Raw genomic sequence first — 24753 nt, 5'->3', positions numbered from 1 at the left:
ACGGAGCAGTTACTGGCAGGTGGAGCTGGCACCAGAAGCCAGACCCAAGACAGCCTTCACCATTGGCCAGGGACTCTGGCAGTTTCGCGTGATGCCCTAAGGTCTCTGCAATGCCCCCGCCACGTTCGAGAGACTAATGGAGAGGGTGCTGGCTAACATCCCCCACAACCGGTGCGTGGTTTACCTTGATGAACTTCTGGTTCATGCCGCTGACTTCGAGCTGGCCTTAGGGAACATCCGTCAGGTCTTCCAAGCCATTCGGGGGGCGGGTCTGCGCCTGCACCCCAAGAAATGCAACCTCTTTTGACATGAGACCAAGTTTTTGGGGCATGTGGTGGGGACAGAGGGCGTGGCCCCTGATCCTACTAAGGTGGAGGAGAAATGGCCAGTTCCGCGAAACGTCAGCGAGGTGTGCAGCTTCACGGGGCTCGTCTCCTACTTCCGACGTTTTGTCCGCAACTTTGCCTCCATTGTCAGTCCCCTACAACGTCTCACCGAGAAGGGACGGGAGTTCAACTGGATCGACAACTGTGCAGCCGCCTTTGCGCGGCTCCGCACCGCCTTGATCACTGCACCCATCCTGTCCCTTCCTGATTCTAAGTGCCGCTTCATTGTGGACACAGACGCCAGAGATGTGGGGCTGGGGGCCGTCTTGTCTAAGGAGGTTTGCTGGGAGAGAGAGAGTGGTGGCCTACTACAGTCGTGCCTTGAGCTGCCCCGAACGCAATTACTGTGTTACACGATGCGAGCTCCTGGCGGTAGTCGCGGTGTTCGATCATTTTCGCCCCTATCCCTGTGGCCAGGCCTTTCTCCTGCAGACGGATCATCGGAGCTGCTCAGCTTTAAGGAGCCCGAAGGCCAGGTGGCTAGATGGATTGAGGAGCTGCAGAGCTACGTTTTCGAGACCCAGCACCGAGCCGGGCACCTGCACAGCAATGCAGTTGCCCTCTCCCGTCATCCCTGCAAGGACTGCAGACACTGTGAGTGCCAAGAGGAGCAAGACAGAGCAATCCTCCAAGTGTCCACCATGTGGCAGGTTGAGCCAGAGGAGGCGTGGCTGATGGCAATTGACAACCAGGAGTGGCAAGCAGCGCAGGATAGTGGGTCGACGCCAAGGCACGCCCCCACTGGCAAGCTGTCTCTGCCATGTCAGTGGAGACCAAGGCCTACTTTTCCCAGTGGGCCACCTTGGACTGTTGTACCGGGTCTGGCAAGCGCCGGGCCGGGGAAGAAGTGTGTGGCAGTTACTGGTGCCCAAGGACTGGCACCAACGAGTGCTACGGGTGGCCCACGGCTCGGTGGGGGCGGGTCACTATGGGGTGGCCAAGACACTGAACAAACTGCGCTAACGGTTCTACTGGGCCGGATGCAGGTACGACACTGAACTTTTTGTGCACTGTTGTGATGCCTGCACCACCAAGAAAGGACCAACCAGACGCTCTCATGCCCCTCTACAATAATACCAGGTGGGGGGGCCCCATGGAGCGGGTCGGTGTTGACCTTCTTGGCCCATTTCCCACCACAGACAACGGAAACCGCTACGTCCTTATGGCCATGGACTACTTTACCAAATGGCCTGAGGCGTATGCGGTCCCAGACCAGAGCGCTGCCACTACAGCCGAGTGGCTGGTGTGTGAGATTTTCTGTCGGTCAGGGTCGGAACTTCGAGGCACAGGTGTTCGCTGAGGTGTGTCAACGCATGGGGGTGAAGAAGACCAGGACAACGACCCTCCACCTCCAGAGCGACAGACTGGTGGAGAGGTTCAATCGTATGCTCACAACCCAACTTGCTATTGTCACCTCACGGCACCAGCTAGACTGGGACTGTCATCTACCCCTGGTCCTGTGGGCGTACCAGTCGGTGATACAAGAAATTACTGGGTGTTCACCGGCCGCACTCATGTTCGGGAGAGAACTGCGGACCCCTGTGGACTTAGCCTTTGGCACGCCCCCTGGCACTGACCTTCCCAAGATATCCGGCTTCGAGTACCTGCGGGACCTCCAACAACGTCTGGCCAAGGCACACGAGTTTGCTCGGCAAACAAAAGCGGGCGTATGACGCTCGTTGACAGGGCCGCTCCTTTACCCCAGGAGCGAAGGTGTGGGTCTTCAACCCAACTCGGAAGAGAGGAGTCTCCCCCAAGCTCGCCAGCCAGTGGGTGGGGCCCTGTGAGGTGTTGGAGCAGCTTTCGGGTGTTGTGTACCGAGCGAAAATGTGTGTCTGGGGGCGGGTGGTAGTTCTGCACTGGGACCGTTTGGCACCTTACCGCCCCTTGGCTGAAGAACCTGCAGATCAGTTTAGCCAACCTGGGACGGTCCCTCTTACACCCACAGGCCCTACCAACCGGACGGACAGTGGGGAACAGGGACCCGTGCCTTCCCCTTCGCTATAGGGACTTTGTTGTCGGCTGAGGACAGGCGACACGCTGGAGGGGGTAATGTAGCGAAGAGGCTACCCCGTTAGAATTGTGCCCTCCTGTTTTACCCATCAGGCACTGCGTTCAGATGGTCAGTTATGTTATTAAATGTTTTGCAAGTGTTTTATGTGGTTTTATGTGTTTATGTGATTCCTATTTAGTGTGGTATAATTGTAGTTATCGTTCTGTTATGTTGTGTAACGTTGGTACTCTAACCATGATCAACATTGTTGTTCAGGTAGATGACCCCCATGTATTGTTTCGTGTTTCTGTCAAAGTCCCGTCTGCGTGAGTTCAATATAGGAGACTGAAAGGTTACCTTTGTCACTATTTTCACATTCGCCATAAAATGTGTATAACTGTTAAAACAAACACTCAACGGCCGGGAAAGTGCTCAACAAATAAAGAGAAAAATAACTCAGTGGGTCCAGCAAATTCTTTATGAGACAGTACAAGCCTGTATCATGCCATAAGCAGCCAGCTGTCAATAAAGCTACTCGGGAAAGGACCTTTCCAGCTTTGACAGCTGTTTGTTGCATAAGCGGCCTCACATCCTCTACATAGCATTTATAAAAGAAGAAGAAGGAGCAGAAGAAGAAGAAGAAGAGAAGCGGGGAGACGAGAGATTCAAGGCCGGTGAAGAGGAGATAGTTGGAAAACGTAGCAAACGTCAGTTTTATAATTTACAAGTTTAATCGCACAATATTCGAAGGCGTAAGCTGTAAGTGTGATACCGGTGGATGTGAAGTGGACGTCGGTTAGATGTTGCTGCGTCCTTCTCCAGTTCGCCGTGACTCGTTAGCCAGCTAGGTAGCTAAGCTAGCGGCTGGTATAGTAGCCTTGCTTGCTAGTTCCGTGAACATACGCAGCTGTTAAAAGAAGACTCGTACGGGATCAGACACACCAGAGAGCGGGTGGAGCCGCCGCCAGGGTTTGCTCCCCCTTCCTCCGGCTACGTGGGGTTCTCACGCTGGAGCAAGTCACCAGCAGCAGGCCTTTGTCTCGTCCCCACCGCGCCTGCTGGGCCATTCGTGCGCAGCGCCACGTCCTGACCATTGCGGAACTGCCCTTCTCCTGACCTGAGTGAGTACGTTTGTCCGTTTAGCTCGCAAGAGGGACGGTAACATCGGTGGGACACGTGAAACCAGACCTGCAGCGAGGGTGGGTTGTTGAGGACCTCTTCATTAGTTTGATAGATGCCGGCTTTAGTTTAGTTCATGTTTAATGTGCTTGGTTTGGAATACTGAAAAAGGTCCCTACTTTAATGTTGTATTTGAACCGTATTGAGCTTGATATAGTGAAAGTGCACTATTTATTTTGTTTTGTTTTGTTGGGTTGGTTTTTGTTGTTGTTGCAATAACTAAATATTTCGAGTTGCAACTTTGTCTTGTTTGATTATTCATCTAAAGGTTATTAATTTCATGGGAATTTGTATGTTTAGGGAACCCAAACTAAGATTAATGTAAATACGCCCATTTCACGCCGCGGCCATCTTGGATTAAAAAAAAATCAAGCGGTGGGAACTTGGCCACGCCCCCTTCTTACTTCGTTGAAAACGCTGCTGGAAGCAACATGTCGTACTGCTGTGTACCATCCTGCAACTCCTATCAAAGAAGGGAAAGAGATAAATCCTTGACGTTTCACCGCTTCCCCAAACGCCTGCACACCCGTAAGGCATGGGTGGTGAAAATTAAGAGGGATACAGGGCTACATTTTCAGGTAACTACCAATACCTTCACCTTTACCTAGCTAGCTGGTTGGATAGCCAGCTAGCTAGCGCCCTTGCAACGTTGTTAGCTAGCTACGACCATGACAGTTAACATGTTGCTGACAGTAACGTCAGATATCATTTGTCATTATAGATCACAGACAACACCAGGGTGTGCTCATAGCACTTCACCGAGGACTGTTTTCGCAAGACGTTTCTTGGGCTGACAAAACTGAAACCCGGAACTCTACCGACCATATTTCCATGGTCAAATCAACCTACGCCGAGGAGGTAGCTAAGTTTACTAACTTTACTAGCAGACAGACATCACGGTAGGTCATGCAGAGCTATAATAACGTTAGCTGGATGTTGTCATGAAAATGATGTTAGGATGTTGATGAAATGAAACATAATACCTGCCATTAATAGCTTGTATTTTTAGGGTTCCTGTTCGTGGTGGTCAACCTGCTGGGGAGGTGACACCTGAGTCAGCAGATGAGTGAGTAACGTTTACAGTTGTGCACTCATGTTTACAACTAAATTCCACATCAAGATGCCATATGGCTAAATGTTTACTCCTCCTGCTGTTATTGCAACAGACATTATGTACATGTAGGCCTATTGTATGCATTGAGCTGCAGAGGTTGCATGTACATTTAACGTTACTGTATGCATTGAGCTGCAGAGGTTGCACCATGTACAGCCAGTTAAATAATATTGGGGTGACCAGTTTCACTGTGACTACAACATTACAAGGGAGACAGAAGTTTGACGTTGAAAAATGTTTGCTCCTGTTTGTAGTCACATTGGTGACTTAATAGCGGAAGAAGATGAAGAGGAACATGAAGAGGAACATGAGGGAGATAGGTGAGTTGTTAATGTCAGTACAATAGAATTTTTCAAACATGTAGATTACTGCATTGTATAATATGTATATATATATATATATATATATATATATTCACTAATCTTTCAATCGTGGATAGCTCTGTTTTGACACATCATCTTGATAACAGGAAAATGTGTGGATTTATATTGCTTCCCACATGTATAACATATCCTCATGTGTCCAGTGAGGTTTGGGCGACTCTACCTGATCATGACTACGACGTGAAGCCCCTTTCTGTGGAAGACCAGCTTGACGCAGTAAAGAAACGCATCGCTCTCCTGGAGGACAAAAATAAAAAGCTGAAAAGTGAGCGTTTTGGTTTAGAACGCTTCCAGTGTGCGCCCAATCTGATCAGGTTTTACCAGTGATTAAAGTGGGCCGGAGCTCCCCGGATCCCGACACCGGCACTTCCCCTCCTCCTCCTCCCCCAAGTCAACCGGAGCTGAGATCCGGCACTCTGTAGACAGGAGTAATTTCAACCTTTTTGTCACAGTAAAATTTAAAACAAAAAACATGATGCAGCCAATTCACAAGCATTACAAAATAAATCGCAAATAAAGTCGTTCTTCTATTTTTATACTACTTTACTTTTTCTAAAAGTTTGAATGATATCGCGTCCTCACGTGACCCGCACTTGCCTGCTGTGTGGCTTCACCAGACTTGACATCAAAAGAGACTGGCTTCACACTCACGGGTCAGGGTCAGTTCACCGCACCAGGCAGACAAGACTCGAGAGAGCGTCAACCTGCTACCTGCACTATTATCCTGGACTGGGGGGCATAAAGAGTGAGTATCTTCAGTGTATTTCCAATAGTATTTCCAATAGTTTTGTCTAGCCCTGCTGTGGTTTTCATTCAAGCAACTAACGTTAGCGAACGTAACGTTAGCTAGCTAGCTAACTAGCTATCTTCCACCCGGTAACGTTGCTAGCTAGTTGCTGACGTTGCTGGCTAGTTGTTTGAATGATGCTAGGCAAGCTAACTATCGGTAGCGTTCGGTAACGTTACCGGTAGCTAGCTAGTTATGTTTGTCCAACCTTAGCTCTGGCCATGCAATATTTTCATTCAAATAACTAACTAGCTAGCAAACGTTAGCTACCGGTAGCTATTATTAGCTTGTTTCAGCATTCAATTTTTATTGCTGAAAAACTGGTTTGTTTTATATTATGATTGGAATTGGAACATTAAATGTTGTGATGACTATTAGTAAATTCATGAAGTCTGTTCAGTGGCACTTTCAACTAATACAAAAGACTGATTAAAATGCATTTCAATTTTTAAATTGAACATGTAGCCAGTGATTTATTGAGTATGTAGTGTGTGTGTGTGCATGTGCTCGTAGGGTTAATTTCCTGATTTGAGACGCAGTATTGGGGCCGACTATCACTCCCGCACTTTTGCCCACCTCTCTAATACAGAGATCCCCCACTTACCAAATCCCACTTTAACCCCTGGGTTTTACACTGGTTTTAAGGATTACCACACCCTCAAAGCAGTCTTCCTAGCTTTACAGCCTACTGCAGAGTCCATGGTGCAATGGACTCAAATGCAAAGGAACAGCCATAACCTAGAACACATTTCTGTGTCTGGCTTCCATGCAGAGCATTTATCGCTGATTGATCAGTTTTTCCTGTTCTTGTGCCGTGTGAGGCAGGGCTTTTTTGTTCTGGATTTATCTGTACGATTCAATGTGTCGCCGGCCACAGTCAGCAGGAACTGTACGACGTGGGCCAACTATTTGCTCTTTATGTTAGGGACCCTCCCAATATGGCCTAGTAGAGCAGCAGTAGATGAGCTAATGCCACCAGTATTCAGGGAATTCTACCCAAACACAAGAGTGATACTAGACTTCACAGAGATCTGCATCAAGACGGCTAGTTTGAAGGTTTTGAACAACATGATATACTCCCATCATAAAAGTAACACTACACTGAAATCCCTAATTGGGATCACTCCCTCAGGGTCAGTTAGCCTGGTAAGTAATCTATACACAGGATGTATTTCTGATAAGGAGATAACTAAGAGGTCAGGTGTTCTGGACCTCTTAGAGTCAGGTGATGAGGTCATGGCCGATAAGGGTTTCCTTATCAAAGACCTGCTCGATGAAATAGATGTAAAACTTGTCATCCCTGCATTTTTAGGCCCAAGTGGGCAGTTTAGCTGTGATGAGCTCACAGACACACAGAGTACTGCTGGCTTGAGAATACACGTCAAACGGTCAATAAGACGCATAAAGGATTACCACATTTTTGATGGAGTCATACCCCTTCCACTAAGTGGAACAGTCAACCAACTGGGGACTGTGAGTGCTCTCCTAACACATTTTCAGGGACCACTGTTTTAAACCTTTGTTAAATTCAGCTGACAAGAAAATAGTGCACACAAACTTTAGATAGATTGAAACATATTTAACTTCATTTCAGTACAGTCCCATTTTTTAGCGAGTTCCAGTTTATTGGTACAACAGAATGACAGTTGACCAAACATATTTTAGTTTAAAATGAACCAGTTTTGTTAAAGTTAAAGGACAAAGAATGAAAATATTGTAGGTGGGACAATCTAATGTATAAATATTGAATGTAAAGTATAAAAATGAAATGTATCTTATTTTTTATTTTATTGTGATTAAACAGCTTCGTTGAATACAGCCCTGTGTGTGTGTCTCTCCTCACTGGCACAGGAGAGGCAGAAAGTACTCGAAAAAGAAAAGATCCAGCTTAGTTTTCATATTGTGGTAAATGACGGTAGGTGCTCGAGGTTGGTAGTCCAAACCATGTTTACTGCTGCTGGCCCCGGCTGCACTGATTTCCCATTGAGTAAGAAGGGGGCGTGGCTAAATTACCACCACTTGGTTTTTTTTTATCCAAGATGGCCGCGGCGTGAAATGGGCGTATTGGAATTGAGAGAACCCCCCCCCTCCTCCTCCTCCTTGTATTTAATGGCGGGTGGCAACTAGCGTTTAAGGTGCATTACTGCCACCTACTGAGCTGGAGTGTGGGCCAGAATATTAAAGGATGAAAGGCAAGAGAGAGAGAAAAAAACCCCTAATAATAATAAATAATTATAGCGCTAGATCCTCTTCATTATGCCAATTTCTTGTAAGAACACAAACTGGCTTATATTTCTCCCCCTCAATGCTGAATACATTTCTAAGATTAAATACTCCCACCCAAATGTCTTGAGTTCCTTCTTCAGCTTTTCTCTATGTGTTGAGTATTTCTGGCAGTGAGTGAGAGAACCTAGGGGGGAATTATCAGTCTACGTCACTCTAACGTCACGCAGGTTCTACTGCGCATGTCGGCTGCAGCAAGGAAGCGGCCGGCATCATCGTGTTGTGTTGTGCAGTCGGTTGCCAGAATCATTTTGACAAACAAAACGCTCAAGTTTTACCGAATTCCATCAACTCACACCCCTTTTAAGACTAACCGGAGACGTCTTTGGTTGCAAGCAACCAGAAGAGGCGATTGGAGCGAGGAACTAATTAAAAATGCCTACATTTACAGTGATCACGTCATAACAGGTAAGTTAACGTTAGGCCTCAGCTAACAGGCTAATCAGACATAACGTTACATCGCTCGTTTTAACTTAGAACAACAAACGTTAAATAATGTAATTATTGAGTCATGTGCATATATAACTAACAATGTTTGCAAGTAATAGAGTAATTATGTTCAAGTTTGAGTTGAACTAGCTTAGAAGCTAGTGTACCTTGGTTCAATTTTGCTAAAGTTGTGTTGTTAGTAACTGTTAACGTAGTAATGGTAGGCCAATGACCTGTTTTGGTGTATTAACGGTACTGTAAGTTACTGTTAGTCACACTTTATTTGTACAGAAGAGGCATCTGAGGACTTCGACAGTCCTGATTTTGCCCCGTCTGTCGTCTACTCAACCCAGTCCAGCAAAGGTGATGCAAAACATGAAAGGTAAATATGGTCACTTCCTTGTGATTTGTTGTTCACTGTGATCACCCACCGTGACTCAACATAGCATAACTCGAAGTAGTCGAAATGAAGAAATGGTGAGTAATTTAATGTAGCTATATTTTTGTAAGGATTATCTGTTAGGCCAGGTAGTTCCTGTTATGTCTGCATTATCTCATGAAGCCCTTTGAGGCGTGCTATGTGATTTCCACTGACTTGAATTGAGGATGTGATAAACCTGTGGTCAACTGAGTAAATTAACTGTTTTTGTACTAACTACTTGCTCTCTTCTGTGTGTATTAGATATAAGAGAAAAAGTAGAAGGGATACCCCCCCACAGACAGCCAGACAATAGACATAAGTCCACAGAAGTTGTTTATGAGGCTGCATCGGAATCCACACGCGTTTCCCTCTCCCCAAATGATTGCGGAATGGAGCCTGGTGCTGGTCCTTGCACGGGTAAGAACTTCTAACATCTTAACTATTGTACAGTAGGACATTCACTACCAGGATTAATCAGGTTGTCCTGTTTATATATTTGTTGTGAAAAAGTATTTGGCCATGATTCTGTTTGGCACACTCTGAATGATCACCCAGAGTATAGCCGTTTCCCAGATATGAAAAATAGGACTGTGAAATTTCTATTTATCTTTGTAGCTAATCTCTTTTTCAGAAGCCACGGTCCCGAAGGCTCTCCATGATGACCTCAAACAGAAGTACAGCCAACTTTCTACCGAATGGGACAACCTGCGTTTGGACATCAACAAACTCAAAGCCGAGAATGAACAACTAAATGCAACACTCAGGAACACACAGTTTTCCTTTAGCGCTATCAAATGCAAACCAGCACAGGTTCTGTTTTTCACAAGTCTGACCAGTGTCATTTTTGAGTGATTGCTCCAAACAGTTAAAGACAGTGTTGAGGTTGTGCGTGGCTGTCTGACCCTCGAGGACCATCTATTGGCTATCCTGATGAAACTCTGATTAGGGCTCAGCAACAAGGGTATTGCATTCAGATTTAATGTTACTGAATGTACCTCAACTTCAATTGAGGACTCATCTGAAAAAATGGGTAAAATTGATCACAATCAATCTGACGTGACAAACTCCATGCTCCTTGCCACAATTGAACAGATTGGTGAAAGACAGAACAAGTTTCTAGAGAGGCTGCCATCAATCGAAGCTACTGGGGAGGCCAATACCAAGACCATCCAGGATCTTACCGCCTTGGTGTATGAGACAGGAAAACAGGCAGGTGATGCGGGCAATACAGTTGCTATTCTAGAAGAGAAGTTAAAAAGTTGGAGGGAGTGAACAAAAAGCTTCAGGACCGAGTGGACGAATTGGATGCCTGCAAAAGACGATGGAACCTACGAATATCAGGTATCCCAGAGCGCGAAGGAGAAAATGTGAAAATGTCTATGATTGGTGTATTTACATGTGTGTGTCCCCTAGATTAGCCGACACCCTTCAGGGATCCGTTGGTGTCGTCCATAGACTGGGACCAAAGAATGGTAATGGGCAGCCACGTCGCATCATTCTTCAATTCACCTCACGGTCTCGCTGCGATTGCATTTGGAAAGATGCCAAGAACTCTGAAGCGCTCAAAGAAAAGAAGATCAGGATCATGGAAGACCTAACTCAGCGTACAAAGGATGACCAAAGCAAACTATGGCCGCTCTTGGAGCAAGCAAGGGAGGAAGGAAAGCAGGCTGGCTGCAGTGGTCCTTATGCAATCATCGCTGGGAAAAGAGTCTCGGCAGACGATATCTAACCTTTTTATGGCTTCTGACTTCAAATGATGAACAAATGTTCTAGTTATTACTACTTGGTGGGCAGCTAAATTTTCAAACCCAATGTTGTTTAGTATGCCTCTCACATGCTAATAAGTTCCATGTTGTGCTGGTTTGGGTTTAAAGGATTTCTCGCTCTCCTTCGCTTGCTTGCTTTACCTCTTGAGTGCAAAACAATGGGGGTGCGTTATTGTATGTTCAGTTCCATTGTCACTTATAAAAAATCTTTATCTCCCTTTATAATGTAGCAAGCTCTTGATTAAGTTTATCCCCTTGCAATGTGGGTCTGGGGGTTGAGTTTACTTGAGGGGCCGATTGCACGGGGGGGGGTTGAATGAATTTAATTGTGTCAAGTTATGTGAAATTAATTTGGCGCGGTTGGATTCATTTGCTTGCTTTTCCCGGGTGTGGTCAGTTTCCTGGTTATTGTTTTTTTTTGGTGGACTTGGCTTTTAGAATTTACAGTGTGAGTTTTAGGGTGATTAAAAAAAAAAAAATTTTGGGTCCATGTTGAGATAGCCCACTGCTGACAAAGTTATTGTTTTTGAAAGGGTATAAGATTAAGTTATATTTTGCGCTTTGTTTTTTCTCTCTCTCTCTCTAACTCTCAAACTTAAACATATTCCATATCTACCAAAAGGGTAGGTTTTTTTTTAATTCTCTTTTCATTCAATTCAATTTCATATTGTTCCATTTGTAATATTAATTTTTCTTGCTTTTCTCTTAATGTGCGGGGTATTCATGAAGTCACTAAATGCAAAGTTTTGTTTTTATTTTGCAAATCTTAGAAAAGGGATATTTATTTTTTACTGGAAACTCACATGAAAAATTCTGGCGAAGTCAGTGTGGAGGTAAAATATTGTTTTGTTATGGATCAAATAACTCTGGTGGGGGAGCAATTTTATTTGATGGCAAGTTTAGTGGAAGCTCAGTTGAAACACATTTTCCTAGGGAAGGAAGATGGATAATTTTGGTTTTACAAATTGAGGATTCTTTCTTTATTTTAGCAAATATTTATGAGTTTAATAGATCTCCTTTGAACATTTTACTTCCTGAGAATGTATCCACCAAAATGTCTTCCTTAAAACAAAAATATGTCTCTGTCTCAGTAATTGCAGGTGGGGACTTAAATGAGGCACCCAATTTATATTTAGACAGACTCCCCCCAAGAGATAGTGTGAACAACCTTTATCCAGTAATTAGTTTTGTTGGAAACCTTTCCTTGTTAGATGCTTATAGATGTACTCATCCAACCAATATGGATTCATTTACATGGTTTAAGAAAGATTTATCAAAGAAATCACGGATAGATTTTTGGCTTATATGTGGTTGTCTTACACCCTTGCTACTTTCCAGTGAAATCTCTCATGCTCCCTTAACAGATCATGCCTACATTGACCTTGTTATTTCTAATTGAGCTAATAGATGGCGTAGACATCCGGGGTGTTGGAAATTGAACTGCTCACTCTTACAGCAGCCTTCTTACTGTGAAAATATTAGGAAAAAAATAATAGTATTTAAGAATATATCTCCTGTTTTGAAATAGGAACTATTAAAATTTGAATGCTGTATTGTTTTTTAAATATAGCAAAGAACTCTCAAAAACGAATGCTTCTGGAAATTCTAACATTTTAAAGGAAATAAGTTCCATGTTATATTTAGATCAACCCACTGAAGATGATAAACAGAACTATATTCACTACAGGAGAATCTGAATTATCTTTATGTTGAGAAAGCAAAAGGTGCCTTCATAAGGTCCAGGGCAAAGTGGCTAGAATTTGGAGAAAATAATTCTGCTTACTTTTTTTAAATTAGAGGAAAAAAAGATGTGAAAACAAAAAAATATCATCTCTCTATATCAATGGAGTCTTAATTAGTGAATAATCTTCAGTTTGCTACATTTGTTTCTAGTTTCTATCAAAATATGTACATTAAGTCCTTTACCCCACTTAATTGCAAGTCCTTCTTTGATAAAGTTAAATAATTTATCCCTAGAATTAGTCAGTGTTGACTTTTGTGAGTGCCCACATAATTTAGAAGAATTAGATGAAGTAGTCAAAAAGGACTCCCCTTAATGAAAGCCCTGGCCCTGACGGTCTACCCCTGGAGTTTTACAAAACTGTCTCGGATGATATTAGAGAGCTGGTTTTAGATTTGTTTGAGGAATGTTCCAAAAAGGGTGAGCTGTCTGAGTCAATGAAGCAAGGATTTTTTACATTAATACCAAAACCTAACAAAGATATTCTATTTTTAGATAATTGGCATCCATTAACAATGCACAACTCAGATTACAAATGGTTTGCTGCATTATTTGCCGATAGATTAAAGCCTTGTTTGGAAGAAATAATTTCTGTTACACAGTCAGGCTTCATGAAAGGTCGACACATCGCAAACAATATCCGCCTGGTCCTGGATATTATCGACAATCCAGATCTAATCCATGACGATGCTATTATACTATTCCTAGTGTAGCTCTCTCCACGACAACATGGACACAGGTCGGTTCTTTGAAACGGGCGTTTATTGCTTGGACACGTCTTGTTTCTCTGATACATCCACGCCTTAGTCACGCCTGTTTCAAAGAACCGACCTGTGTCTGTGGTGTCGTGAAGAGAGATACAGTGAGAACTCGTTGGCCGCTTGTCATGAAAAGAGGTTCTAACGTCCTTGGGAGTCTTTTGAAAGATTCTCTTGACTGTCTGCTTTGGCTTCAGACGTCAGTAATTGACCTTTAACATAATATATGCAGCACTTAAAAACCTTTTATTCTAAGAAATAAAATATGGTTCGTCAGCAATGGCAAGAAAAGCATTTCTCTCATCGTAGATGTTAGGACCCAAGTATTGTGTAAGGCTGCCCTTTATATGCCTGAGCGTGTGACTTATTGTATTTTAATTGTCACACTTACGCTGCCACCAAAATCACTCATTAACTTGGAATGTGGGATTTACTTTTAAACAAAGATTATGAAAGGAATTTATCAAATGGTTTAAGTCTGAATGAATTTGACTTTAAGTATGTGATTTAGTTGGCTTCAAGTAAGGTAACTACCTTGTGAATAGGTCTTTCGAGGTGAACTGATCCAGTAAGCGGTTTTCCCTTATCTAGTGTAGTGTGACTGATTAGTAGCTTCAGTTTTGTCTTGACTACATGAGCATGGGCTTTGCGCACCTCAGGGTCAGTCATTTCTATTTCTCCCGCCATTTCCTCTTTATGTGGAAGATTCTGCTGCCAAAGAAAGTCGGGCCCTTTCAACCAATTAGACTCTTTCAGCTGAACTGAACTTCGTTTATCGTCTGGGAGATTAGGCTGTCCGTCTTGAAAGGAAGTGGGAGTTCGTAGTGGCTATCTTCCTTCTGCCTTATATTTTCTTTCACTTTGGACAAGAAGAGAAGGTCTTCCTGAGAAATTGGATTATCATCTGCAGTGATATCTGTGAAATCAGATTCGAGAGCCTTGATTATGTCTGTTGGATTGAGCTCTTTGACTTGAGTTCTGCACATGAAGTCTACTTCTCTCTTTAGCTCAACTGATGGCTGCACAGCAGGTGTTACTTGTCGCACTATGATTCTATGACTGGTTCCTATTGCATCGCCGTAGTCACTTGCTGGAGTCACACAGCCAATGATGCTCCAGCTGAGATCAGTTCACTGTGCATACGGATGAATTCCTTCACTGGACAGGATCTCCCTTGGAAGAAGTGCTTGTTGGCCGTTATAGCCAATCAGAAGGCCTACTTCACAAATCCAATGGTGGTGGAATCTTGTCTGCCAATTGTTCCAGATAAGGCCATATCAGAGCCGTTTCAGAAGTTGGAATGTGCAACCTGTCTGCTGGAATGAAAACTGATGGCAATGGAATCCTTTTCTCTAAGTTGTATCCACTCACTTGTAGATTTGACAGTTTCTGTCACGGTATGACTGTTGATCTTGCATACATTGTGGATAGCCGCAAACTGACAGTCTCTTCGTTTGTGTTGAGGTCTTTGGCCACATCATCTAGGATGAAAGTCGTATCACTCTGCATGTCTAAGAGCACGTAGACAAGAACTTCTTGATCTGGCTGTTCTGTGGATGGGACCAAGACTGGTATGATTGAGGACATTTGTGTGCTTAGGCCTTCTTGTATGACTCTGTTGGTAGTTGCTGTTGCAGCCATTTCTTGGGTGTCTGCTTTATCCTTTGAGTTGTCATCTCCTTTCATAGGTGTCGACATTTGATGTTCTTTGAACTTGTCATAATGCAAATATGTAGGGTGTCTCTTCTGACACTTTTCACATGTGCTCTTGTTATTAAAACTTCTTGAGTGATGACCAGTCTTCAAACAGCCAAAGCAAAGCTTCTCTGCATGTACAAACTTGAAACAATCTTGAATTGTCTTTTCACTGAAGCTTTTGCACTTGGCAAGGATATGTCCTGTTCTTCTGCAGAACATGCATGATGGGATGTTACTCTGTTGTGTTTCTGGACAGTGTCTTTGCTTGAATGGGTTGGCTTTGTACATGCTTTGTTTTCTCGCTTTCCACACTCTTGACCGCTTGTATTGAGGATATGGGATCGCAAGCAAGATCTGCTTCCTTTGATAGGAAGTCTACAAACTCGTTGAATGGTGGGTACCCAGCGTTTGCTTGTCTAGCTTCCATCGCTTTGCGGTTCCATTTGGATACCAACCAATCTGGCAATTTCAGTAGAATTTTTTTGACTCTCATTGTAGTCATTGAGGACTTCCAATGTCTTAATGTGGGGCATTGCGGCCTCGCAGCTCTTGAGGAAGTCTGCAAATTCTCCTTAGAGCGTACTTTTGGCCATCAATGCAGCTCGTCTCTGAAGGACTTCCCCTAATAAATGGATCTCCGAAATGTTTTTCCAACAGCTGGCAGGCTGAGTCATATGCTGCTTCGGTGCCTAGTAGGAAAAATCCTTCAATGGCTTTGTTTGCAGCGCCGCGTAAGTACTTGCTTAGGTAATACAGTTTTTCATTCTTTAGAATGTTTTTCCTGCCTATCAATTGTTAGGGTTTGTGGAAGACCCCAAGCAGAGATAGAGTTCGCAGAAACTGGCGTACTTTATTAACAGTTCATACAAAGGTCCAACGGGACAACGTGCACGGCAACGAAAAGAGTCCGGCGAGTTGCTTTGCGGGTAGTCGCCAACAAACAGAGAAAATACAGGAAAACTCACGGGTAATCCAAATTGCGGACGCGGCAGGATGATTCCGCAGGGAAAAAAACTCCGCAGAGAAAATAGCAAATCCACGAGTCGAGATAAACTCAGAGAGAATACACAGTGAGGGAAGCGTAACCACTTCAACGAGGATGTTACGGCACGAACTGGCAACGGGCTCCGGGAGACCAGCAAACTTAAGCACAGCCCTGACTACTAAGCCCAGCCCTGACGAGCTGATTGGCTGCAGGTGCGGGATGGGCGAGCCGTAACAGTACCCCCCCCCTCCACGGGAGCCACCAGGTGACTTGCCAGGCTTGTCGGGATGGGAACGATGAAACTCCGTGAGCAGCCCAGGGTCCAGGATGAGCTGGCGGGATACCCAGCTACGATCCTCCGGACCGTAGCCTTCCCAGTCCACCAAATACTGGGACCCCCGTCCTCGGCTCCGAACATCCATCAGCCGGCGGGCCTTCCACTGGGGGTGCCCATCCACTATTTCAGGGGTAGGCGGAGCTGGGGCCGGAGGCATCAGAGGACTGTGGGAGACAGGCTTAACCCGAGACACATGAAAAACAGGATGGATCTTCATGGAAGCCGGAAGCTTCAGACTCACCGCCGCGGGACTGAGCACCTTCCTGATCTCAAAGGGCCTGCCGAACTGGGGGTTCAGCTTCTTTGCAGTGGGCTGAAGCGGGAGGTCCTTCGAGGACAGCCACAGCCTTTGGCCTGGTTGGTACGTAGGCGCTGGGGACCGGCGTCGGTTGGCTCCCCGACTGGCGCGCTCAGCTGCCCGGAGCAGAGCAGCTCTGGTCACCTCCCAGATGCGACGACACTGGTTCAGGTGGGCCTGCATGGAGGGAACTGACACTTCCGACTCCTGCGCAGCAAAGAGAGGCGGCTGGTAGCCCAGGGACACCTCAAAAGGTGAGAGGCCGGTGGCAGAGCTGACCAGGGAGTTGATGGCATACTCGACCCAGGGGAGGAACCGGCTCCATGAGCTGAGCTTCTTGGCGGCAACGCACCGGAGGGCGGACTCCACACTCTGGTTCATCCTCTCCATCTGCCCGTTATCCAGAGGAGAGACTAACAGAGGCACCCAACCCCGTCCAGCGCGAAGGCCTCCATGGGCTTCTCCAGCGTCTCTAGCGGGATGTTGGCCTGGGCAGCAAACTCTGAGTCCAGGAAACATTCATCAGCTCCCGAGTCGAGGAGTGCACCTACCGTGAGCCGCTGGTCAGCCCAGGCCAGGGTAACGCTAACCAGATGGTTCGGTGGGGCAGGACGGCGAGAACAGGAAAGGCGGCTCACTAGGATCTCCCAGGGTCTCAGTGAGCCTAGTCTTTTGGTTGAGTGGGGCAACTGCTGATCAGATGTCCCTTCTGGCCGCAGTAGAGGCATTGACCCGCCTTGAACCGGGCCTTCCGTTTGGCCAGACTAAGGCGCGTGCGCCCCAGCTTCATAGGGTCCTCCCCCGTCGTGGTCTGGGGCGCGGAGGGAGAAACGGCCACAGGGAACATGGGGCGAGCAGGAGTAGGGGGTGCTGGATGACTGGGAAATGGACGGGGATCCACGCAGGGCTTGCTTGCGCCTCCTCTCCCAGAGGCGTCCATCAATGCAGATGGCGAGCTTGATCAGGTCATTGAGGGAGGTGGGCTCCTCCCGGGTGGCTAGCTGGTCCTTGACAGCCTCGCTGAGACCTCTCCGGAAGGTGACCCGAAGTGACTGGTCGTTCCAGCCGCTCTCAGCTGCGGCCAGCCTGAACTCCACTGAGTAGTCCGTGACACTGCCACTGCCCTGTTGGATATTGCTCAGCCGAGCACCAGGGTCCTGGCCACAGACTGAATGGTGGAATACCTTCCGTAGTCCCGCCACAAAGTCCTCGTTGGTGAAGCAGAAACTGGCCCTCATGGACCAGGAAGCAGTGGCCCACTGAGCTGCTCGGCCTGTGAGCAGGTTGGTCACGTAAGCGACACGGGCAGCATCAGACGTGAACAGGCTAGGTTGGTGCGTGAAGACCAGCTCATACTGCATTATAAACGTGGCACAGGTGTCGAAGTTGCCATCAAATGGTTGTGGACTGGAGAGGCAGGGCTCCCGGGGAACTGGGTTGAGCCCCACAGGGTTGACTGGGTCAGCGGGCCCAGGGGGCAGGTTATCCACGACTCCAGGAGCAGGCTGGCCTGGCGGCTGGGTGGCGAGAGCCTCCGTGATGGTCTGCAACTGCTGCAGGGTCTCTGCTTGTTGGCTCGCCAACGCCGCCTGCTGGCCCGTTAGGTTATCCACAGAGGCCTGGAGGGGCTGGACCCGAGTCTGGAGATCCCTCACAGCGACAGAGGCTGCCTCTAACTGCTGGGTGTGGGAGTTGATCAGGCGGATCTGTTCGATGAGAGCTGCTTGAACCAGACTGGTCGGTACGCTCTCTGTGTCGGCTGGGGTCGTCATGGCCAGTTGGTACTGTTAGGGTTTGTGGAAGACCCCAAGCGCACGACACCAAGCAGGGATAGAGTTCACCGAAACTGGCGTACTTTATTAACGGTTCATACAAAGGTCCAACGGGACAACATGCACGGCAACGAAAAGAGTCCGGCGAGTCGCTTTGTGGGTAGTCACCAACAAACAGAGAAATTACGGGAAAACTCACGGGTAATCCAAATTACGGACACGGCAGGATGAATCCGCAAGGAAAAAAAACTCTGCAGAGAAAATGGCAAATCCATGGGTCGAGATAAACTCGGAGAGAATACACAGGGAGGGAAGCGTAACCACTTCAACGAGGATGTTACGGCACGAACTGGCAACGGGCTCCAGGAGACCAGCAAACTTAAGCCCAGCCCTAACGACTAAGCCCAGTCCTGACGAGCTGATTGGCTGCAGGCGCGGGATGAGCGAGCCGTAACATCAATGTTTCGAAAGATAGTCGCCAGTCTTTGAATTTCAAAGGATCTCCAGTGAATAATGCAGGCTCTGGTGTTGGAAGATGATTGGCACTTATAGCTTCTGCTAGTATGTTGACCAAATCAGAGATGTTTTGTACTTGGGGCATGGGCATCAAAGTTGGTGGAGCTTAAAGTACCAGTTGCAGACTCTGGGGACTAGGAGCTTGACTTGTGACTGGTAGAGATTGAGGAATGAATGGGGGATTTGATGCATGGAGGGCTTCGGTTGTGACTGGCAGAGACTGAGGAATAACTGGAGGAATTGTGAGGTTAAGAACTTGAAGTTCTCCTGCTGGTTCAACATCATGCAGCAAATCGATTGGTTCAAAATTTTCTTCGACTGATCATAGGCCTTTATTCGAGCTCTCGCAGCGTTCAACTTCTTCAGTTCTTCTAGGCGTTTAAGCTTTCTACGCTTGTCTTGCATTGCTTGTTGTCTAACTAGCTTCTCAGATTCAAACTGTGCCAGCCGTTGTTTATCTTCAGCCTCTAGCCTTTGAAGTTCTGTCGCTTCCCTTTCTTGTTCATCCAACACTGCCAAAACTTCCTGGGATGTGGCAGCTTCAGCCGGGGCCTCCTTTTTATTGACTGAGTGGATGCTAGAGTGGGTAGAACCATATTTTGATCGATGAGACAATGGCTTTGATAAAGAACTCGGTGAGTCTAGGATCGATCCAACATCAGGCCAAGGTGGTTCTTCCTCTTCATCTGTTGTACGCCCTTCAAGTTGCCTTTCTGCCTTTCAAATAATGAATGCTGAAAGTGATATGCACGTGTCAACTCTGCGCTGCTGGTCTGGTTCAGGAGTTTGCATTCGACGTAACGCTTTATAAATGACCTTTACATCAGAACAGGTGCTTTCCATATTCTCAGTCAGCTCATTCAATTCGTCTTCGGAGGCCTCATCAGTCAGTATTTCCTTACCTATTCTTACATGATACCTCCATTTCTCATAGATGATTCTATACCGACGTTGTACACTCTTCAGCCTTTATTTTGAAGCTCTTTTCCCTTTTCTGTTAGGGTTCGGGTTTTTTCACCTCTATGTAGCCTTTCCACTTCTTCTGTAGATTTGGTGTCAGTAGCTTCAGGTTGAGCAGGTGGTTTGGCATGTTTACGGCAGGTCTCAGTGCTTGTGTCAGACGTCTTAAGATAACTTGAATGGCTATCAAATGTATGTAACTATTGAGCTTGAATTGGATTTCTGTTAGGCTGTGTGTAAATGTAAGCTACAGTAGGCCTATATGTGAGTCGCTAGGAAGGTTATTAATAACTGTATGAATTCCTTGACAATTGTGTGAAGACTATGTGGGGAACCTAATTTTCTAAATATAGACTTCAATATTGCATCAAGATAACTACCATTATTTAAATTAGCTAGACTTCGAGTTGACTTCAATTTCAAAATAAAAAATAAGAAGATTGGGAATTACTTTGGCACAAATATGCAAGTATAAACCTTAATTGCAGAGAGAATATGCTTAGAAATGCGTTAAGTCACTTATCCTTTACATAAGAAAGGTTTTCACATCAATGGTAAGCTTCACTTAAGTTGCCTTTTAAGCTCGGTTACTTTTCATAAACTACAACATTTGAACAATTCTTAAATTTCAATTTATAATAATGTCCTTTTCTTTAACCCTTACTAAAAATGTGTTTACTTGCTTATAGGGTTAAATTGTTAGTATACCTTGCTTAAGGGGTGGCGTTCCCCTTTAAACCTTATGACATGTAACAACCACGAACATGGCACATTAGATTTATCCCCAAACATATAGGCTAAGCACAGTATGCAAGGTTAATAGACTTGAGTCCTTAGTTGCAATTTCCAAGTCGAACCACTTCTCACAACACCTTAACTTAACGGTTGCGGTGGAGCACTTCTTGGATTTGGCATGAAAAGTTGCGCTTTCAACACAGTCTAATCACCGTTGCTTGCAGTTGCTATGCTGACAATGCGTTATTTGCTTTGCTTATCTGATATGCTGGATCTTCGTCGCGTCATTACCCGCTGCAATCTTGTCGTCTCTCCTACCCGTGTTGAGCAGGCGAGTCTCACTGTAGCTGTCTTCACGACAACACAGACACAGTCACGCCCGTTTCACAGAGCCGACCTGTGTCTGTGAGAACTCATTGGCCGTTCTTATGTACTTGAGAGTCTTTTGAAAGTTTATTTTGATTGTCTGCTTTGGCTACAGACGTCAATTATGGACCTTTAACATAATATATGCAGCACTTGAAAACCTTTTATTGTAAGAAATAATCTCTGTATGGTTCGTCAGCAATGGCAAGAAAATAACTTCTCTCATCATAAATGTTAAGACCCAAGTGTTGTGTCAGGCTGCCCTTTATATGCCTGAGCATGTACCTTATTGTATTTTAACTGTAACACTTATGCCTAGATTTTTACAAGGCCTTTGATACTGTTGAGCACCCCTTTATTTTTGAAGCTTTAGCTCATTTTGGTCTAAGTAAAAAATAAAAAAATAAAAATAATCCAAACTCTGTATAAAAAGATCGATAGTAATGTCTCACTGCTTAAAGGCACCTCACTGCGTTTTGAATTTCAAAGAGGAATGTGATAAGGATGCCCAATAGCCGCTTATTTATTTTTGATAGTTGCAGAACTTTTTAGTTTATATGTTGTTCACTGTTCAGATATTGAGAGTATACAAATTGGAGATAATTGTCTAAAGATAAGCCAACTGGCTGATGATACATGTCTTTTTCCAAAAAAATTAAAACCAGGTTCCAATCGTCCTAGAGTCTTTAAAGGGTTTTTTCCAAATCCCTCTGGTCTAATTATCAGTCAGATCAAGAGTGAAGTAATGTATGTACATGACACTGACAAAACATCTATATGTGGGTTAACAGTAAAACAATCAGTTCAATACCTTGGTATTAAGATAGACAACGTGTCCTCTGATAGAATTTTAGGGAACTTCAGGCCCAAATTAGAAAAAGCAAAAAACATATTTTGTTGCTGGTTACAGAGAGATCTTACTGTTTTAAGTGTTGCTATCTAAAACGGAAGGCATTTCCAGGCTTGTGTACCCGGCATTGTCTCTTTATGTTGACAATAAAATGTGTGCAGCTATTAATTCACTCTTATTTACATTTATTTGGAAAAATAAGACTGACTATGTAAAAAGGAAAACAATCATTAGAAGATACTCTGAAGTTGGCTTTGATGCTTTGGACTACATGACTATTAATAATATCTTTAAAATCATACGGATAAAGCACTGCCTTGCTGATAATGATTCCCCATGGTATTATATGCCCAACCTGATTTTTCAGAAATGTTGTGGTTTAAAATTTTTACTTTCCTGCAATTATAAATGTAGTAAATTGCCCCTTAAACTAACAAACTTAAAAAAACTCTTGAAGCCTGGAAATTAGCATTCAAACATAATTTCCCCCCCCCATACCCACACTATTTGGAACAACCAGTATATGCTATTTAGAAACAAGTCTATAGTTTTTGAGAACTGGATGGACAATGATATAATATTTGATTGGATTTGATAAATTCCCAAGGTCGACTTTACAGTTATGAGGATGTTATGCAAAAAACTGGTGCAGACCTTTCTTAGAAGGAATATGACAAAATTGTCAAGAGTATGTCTACAGGACTGATGCATCTTGTAAAGGTTCCTTTACGTTATGGCCCTTCTTTTCTCATGTTAAGGTTTTTTCTGTGGAGTTTTTCTTCATCTGAATTGAGGGTCTGTGGATAGAGGCCGTTGTTCATTGCACAGAATGTAATGTTATTGTAAAACCCTCTGGGACAGAATTATGGTTTAGACCGGTACCATGGATGAATTCTAGTAGAAGATGCCAGATCTAAAAATGGCGCCTGTTCATTCCTATGAGAATTGCTCGCCTGGTGCATACGGCGAAAAAGTTTCTGGCTTCCGGGTTACTTCCGGGTACGTGCGTAGTAGAATAACTCCCATCATGCCTCTGGGCTATGAGAACGAGCGAACCGCGTTCAGGATCCGCTGCAGCGCGTTCATGAATGCTGTGCGAGCGGACTTCGTGGATGCATAATAAGACTACTACGGGACTTATTTGCGAGTTGAAACCATGGATGTATTTATACAGACGGCAACACGAGTGCTCGTACACAGCCGTGACGTCATGCAGAAAAACATTCTGGGCTTTGGAAATTTTTAAAAAGATTAAAACCCCATGGCTTGAAAATATACAGTACAAAGAGTAATAATTGGCCATGATTATAGCTGCAAGTGTCCTGTCAACAGTTTTACAGGCGTCTCTTTTACAATGGTGGTCTATAGGGAGAATGCTTTTTGGGCTGCAGAGGATTTTTCGCTGCAATACCGCGAGTGACCACTGGAAAAGAACTTGGTTGCAAGGCTGAGCGGCGCCGCCGTATCCGATTCCACTATTACATCCATGGCCGATACAAATCTGACTTGACTTTTGCTGTTGTTGTTATAACCAAACAGCAAAATCAAGAAAAAGGTGTTGTTTTTAGTATGTTGCTGAGGAGGCTTTCTCAAAACTTTACCCAATAAACACCGAAACACAGTGATGTACTGAAAAAAAAATGTCCATGACCTGTATCTTTACTTAATTTGAAAGAGATTTCACAATGTTGACATTGTGAGTGGTAAAATCTAAATCTAACAAATTTAACAAGTGAACATTGGCATCTAGTGGGGTAGAGTTGTGGTTGCATCTCTGAATGTGTAAATGAATGTTGGAAGGCTTGTTATGGGACTTTATCAAGCCATGAAGTATTTAGAAATGGGGAACAACAGTAGAGGACAAAAAAGAAAATTTCTTTGATTGTAGAGGTCTAGTGAAAAGTAACTGTCTATGCAGTATTATTAGACATTTTAAACCCAGGGCATTTTATAGCCTGTTGCAACTAGAATGGGCTGCTTGTTTTAATACCTTGGCATCAGATTATAGACCTTTTTCTAAGTTACTTGTCTATATTTAAACTTTTGGAATGTTGGCTCAAACATGTCAGTGATGAAATCTTTTCAATTGCCCCCTGTCTCAAGTCTTTCAATGTTATGTAAAACATGTTTTACACTCTATTTGTCTGTATTGGCAAGTGTTTATTATGTGTTGCTGTGCGATGGGAGGGTGACACATCAGCACAGGTGACACCAAGAAACTGGCAAGGATTATCAGGAAGGATAACTCAGTCATTGTTCTTGATACAGACATGCTGGAGAATTAAGTGGGGGAACAAACTGGCCCGCTATAGACCATGGGATACACATCCCATCCTCTGTGACTCCAGTAAAACTATGCCACTCCAACTAAATCCCAAATGTGATTGAGTCAGCAGCGTTTCAGAAGTCTTTTGCCCCTCCAGCCACAGGTGAACAGCTCTCCCTTGTGCCAGAGCCATGACGTGGTGAACTTATGTAACATGGTTGACCAAACCTGACTTATTAGGAAATAAATCCACCAATGACTAAATGACTTTTTAAAATGCTCAAAAAAATTGAGAAATAAGTAAATGAGTTAATGCAATAAGTAATTAAATATTTCACGCATTCAAAAAAGCTCCAATAAATTGGGAAATAAATAAAACACAAAGAAATTGAGTACATTTATAAATGTGTAAATTAATTTATTTCACATTATTTATTTTGTTGTTCACTGTCATCTCAGAATTTATTTTCCCTTGCAGGATTTATTTTCCTTCAACATGATTTCCTTAGGGGCATGGCCTAATTTTTTTTAACCTTCAATATGCAAGGGAAGGTGTGGCCTAATTTATTTTACCGTCAATATGCAAACTATGAATTGTCCCAGATTCGTGATTGGACGATGTATGGCACAGTATCTGCTTTAGTTGCAAATGACCAGGTGGGAGTATGAGTATGAACAGGTAGCAACATGCCTGTGTTTATTTAAACAATCCAGCGTTCAGTCCAGT

General features: G+C 44.5%; 1 protein-coding gene across 1 annotated transcript in view; it reads left to right on the top strand.

Annotated features, from left to right (window-relative positions):
* LOC130113247 (immunoglobulin mu heavy chain-like) overlaps positions 1-24753 on the top strand; it is a 124929-nt gene that overhangs the window by 63890 nt on the left and 36286 nt on the right. The window contains exon 4 of the mRNA XM_056280815.1: positions 24536-24547. Coding sequence (XP_056136790.1) covers positions 24536-24547 — 12 coding nt within the window. The remainder of the gene's footprint in view (positions 1-24535; positions 24548-24753) is intronic.

This window comes from Lampris incognitus, chromosome 5 (assembly GCF_029633865.1).
Source record: "Lampris incognitus isolate fLamInc1 chromosome 5, fLamInc1.hap2, whole genome shotgun sequence".
In the NCBI taxonomy this organism is placed as follows: domain Eukaryota; kingdom Metazoa; phylum Chordata; class Actinopteri; order Lampriformes; family Lampridae; genus Lampris; species Lampris incognitus.
This window is presented reverse-complemented; position numbering and strand designations above follow the sequence as displayed.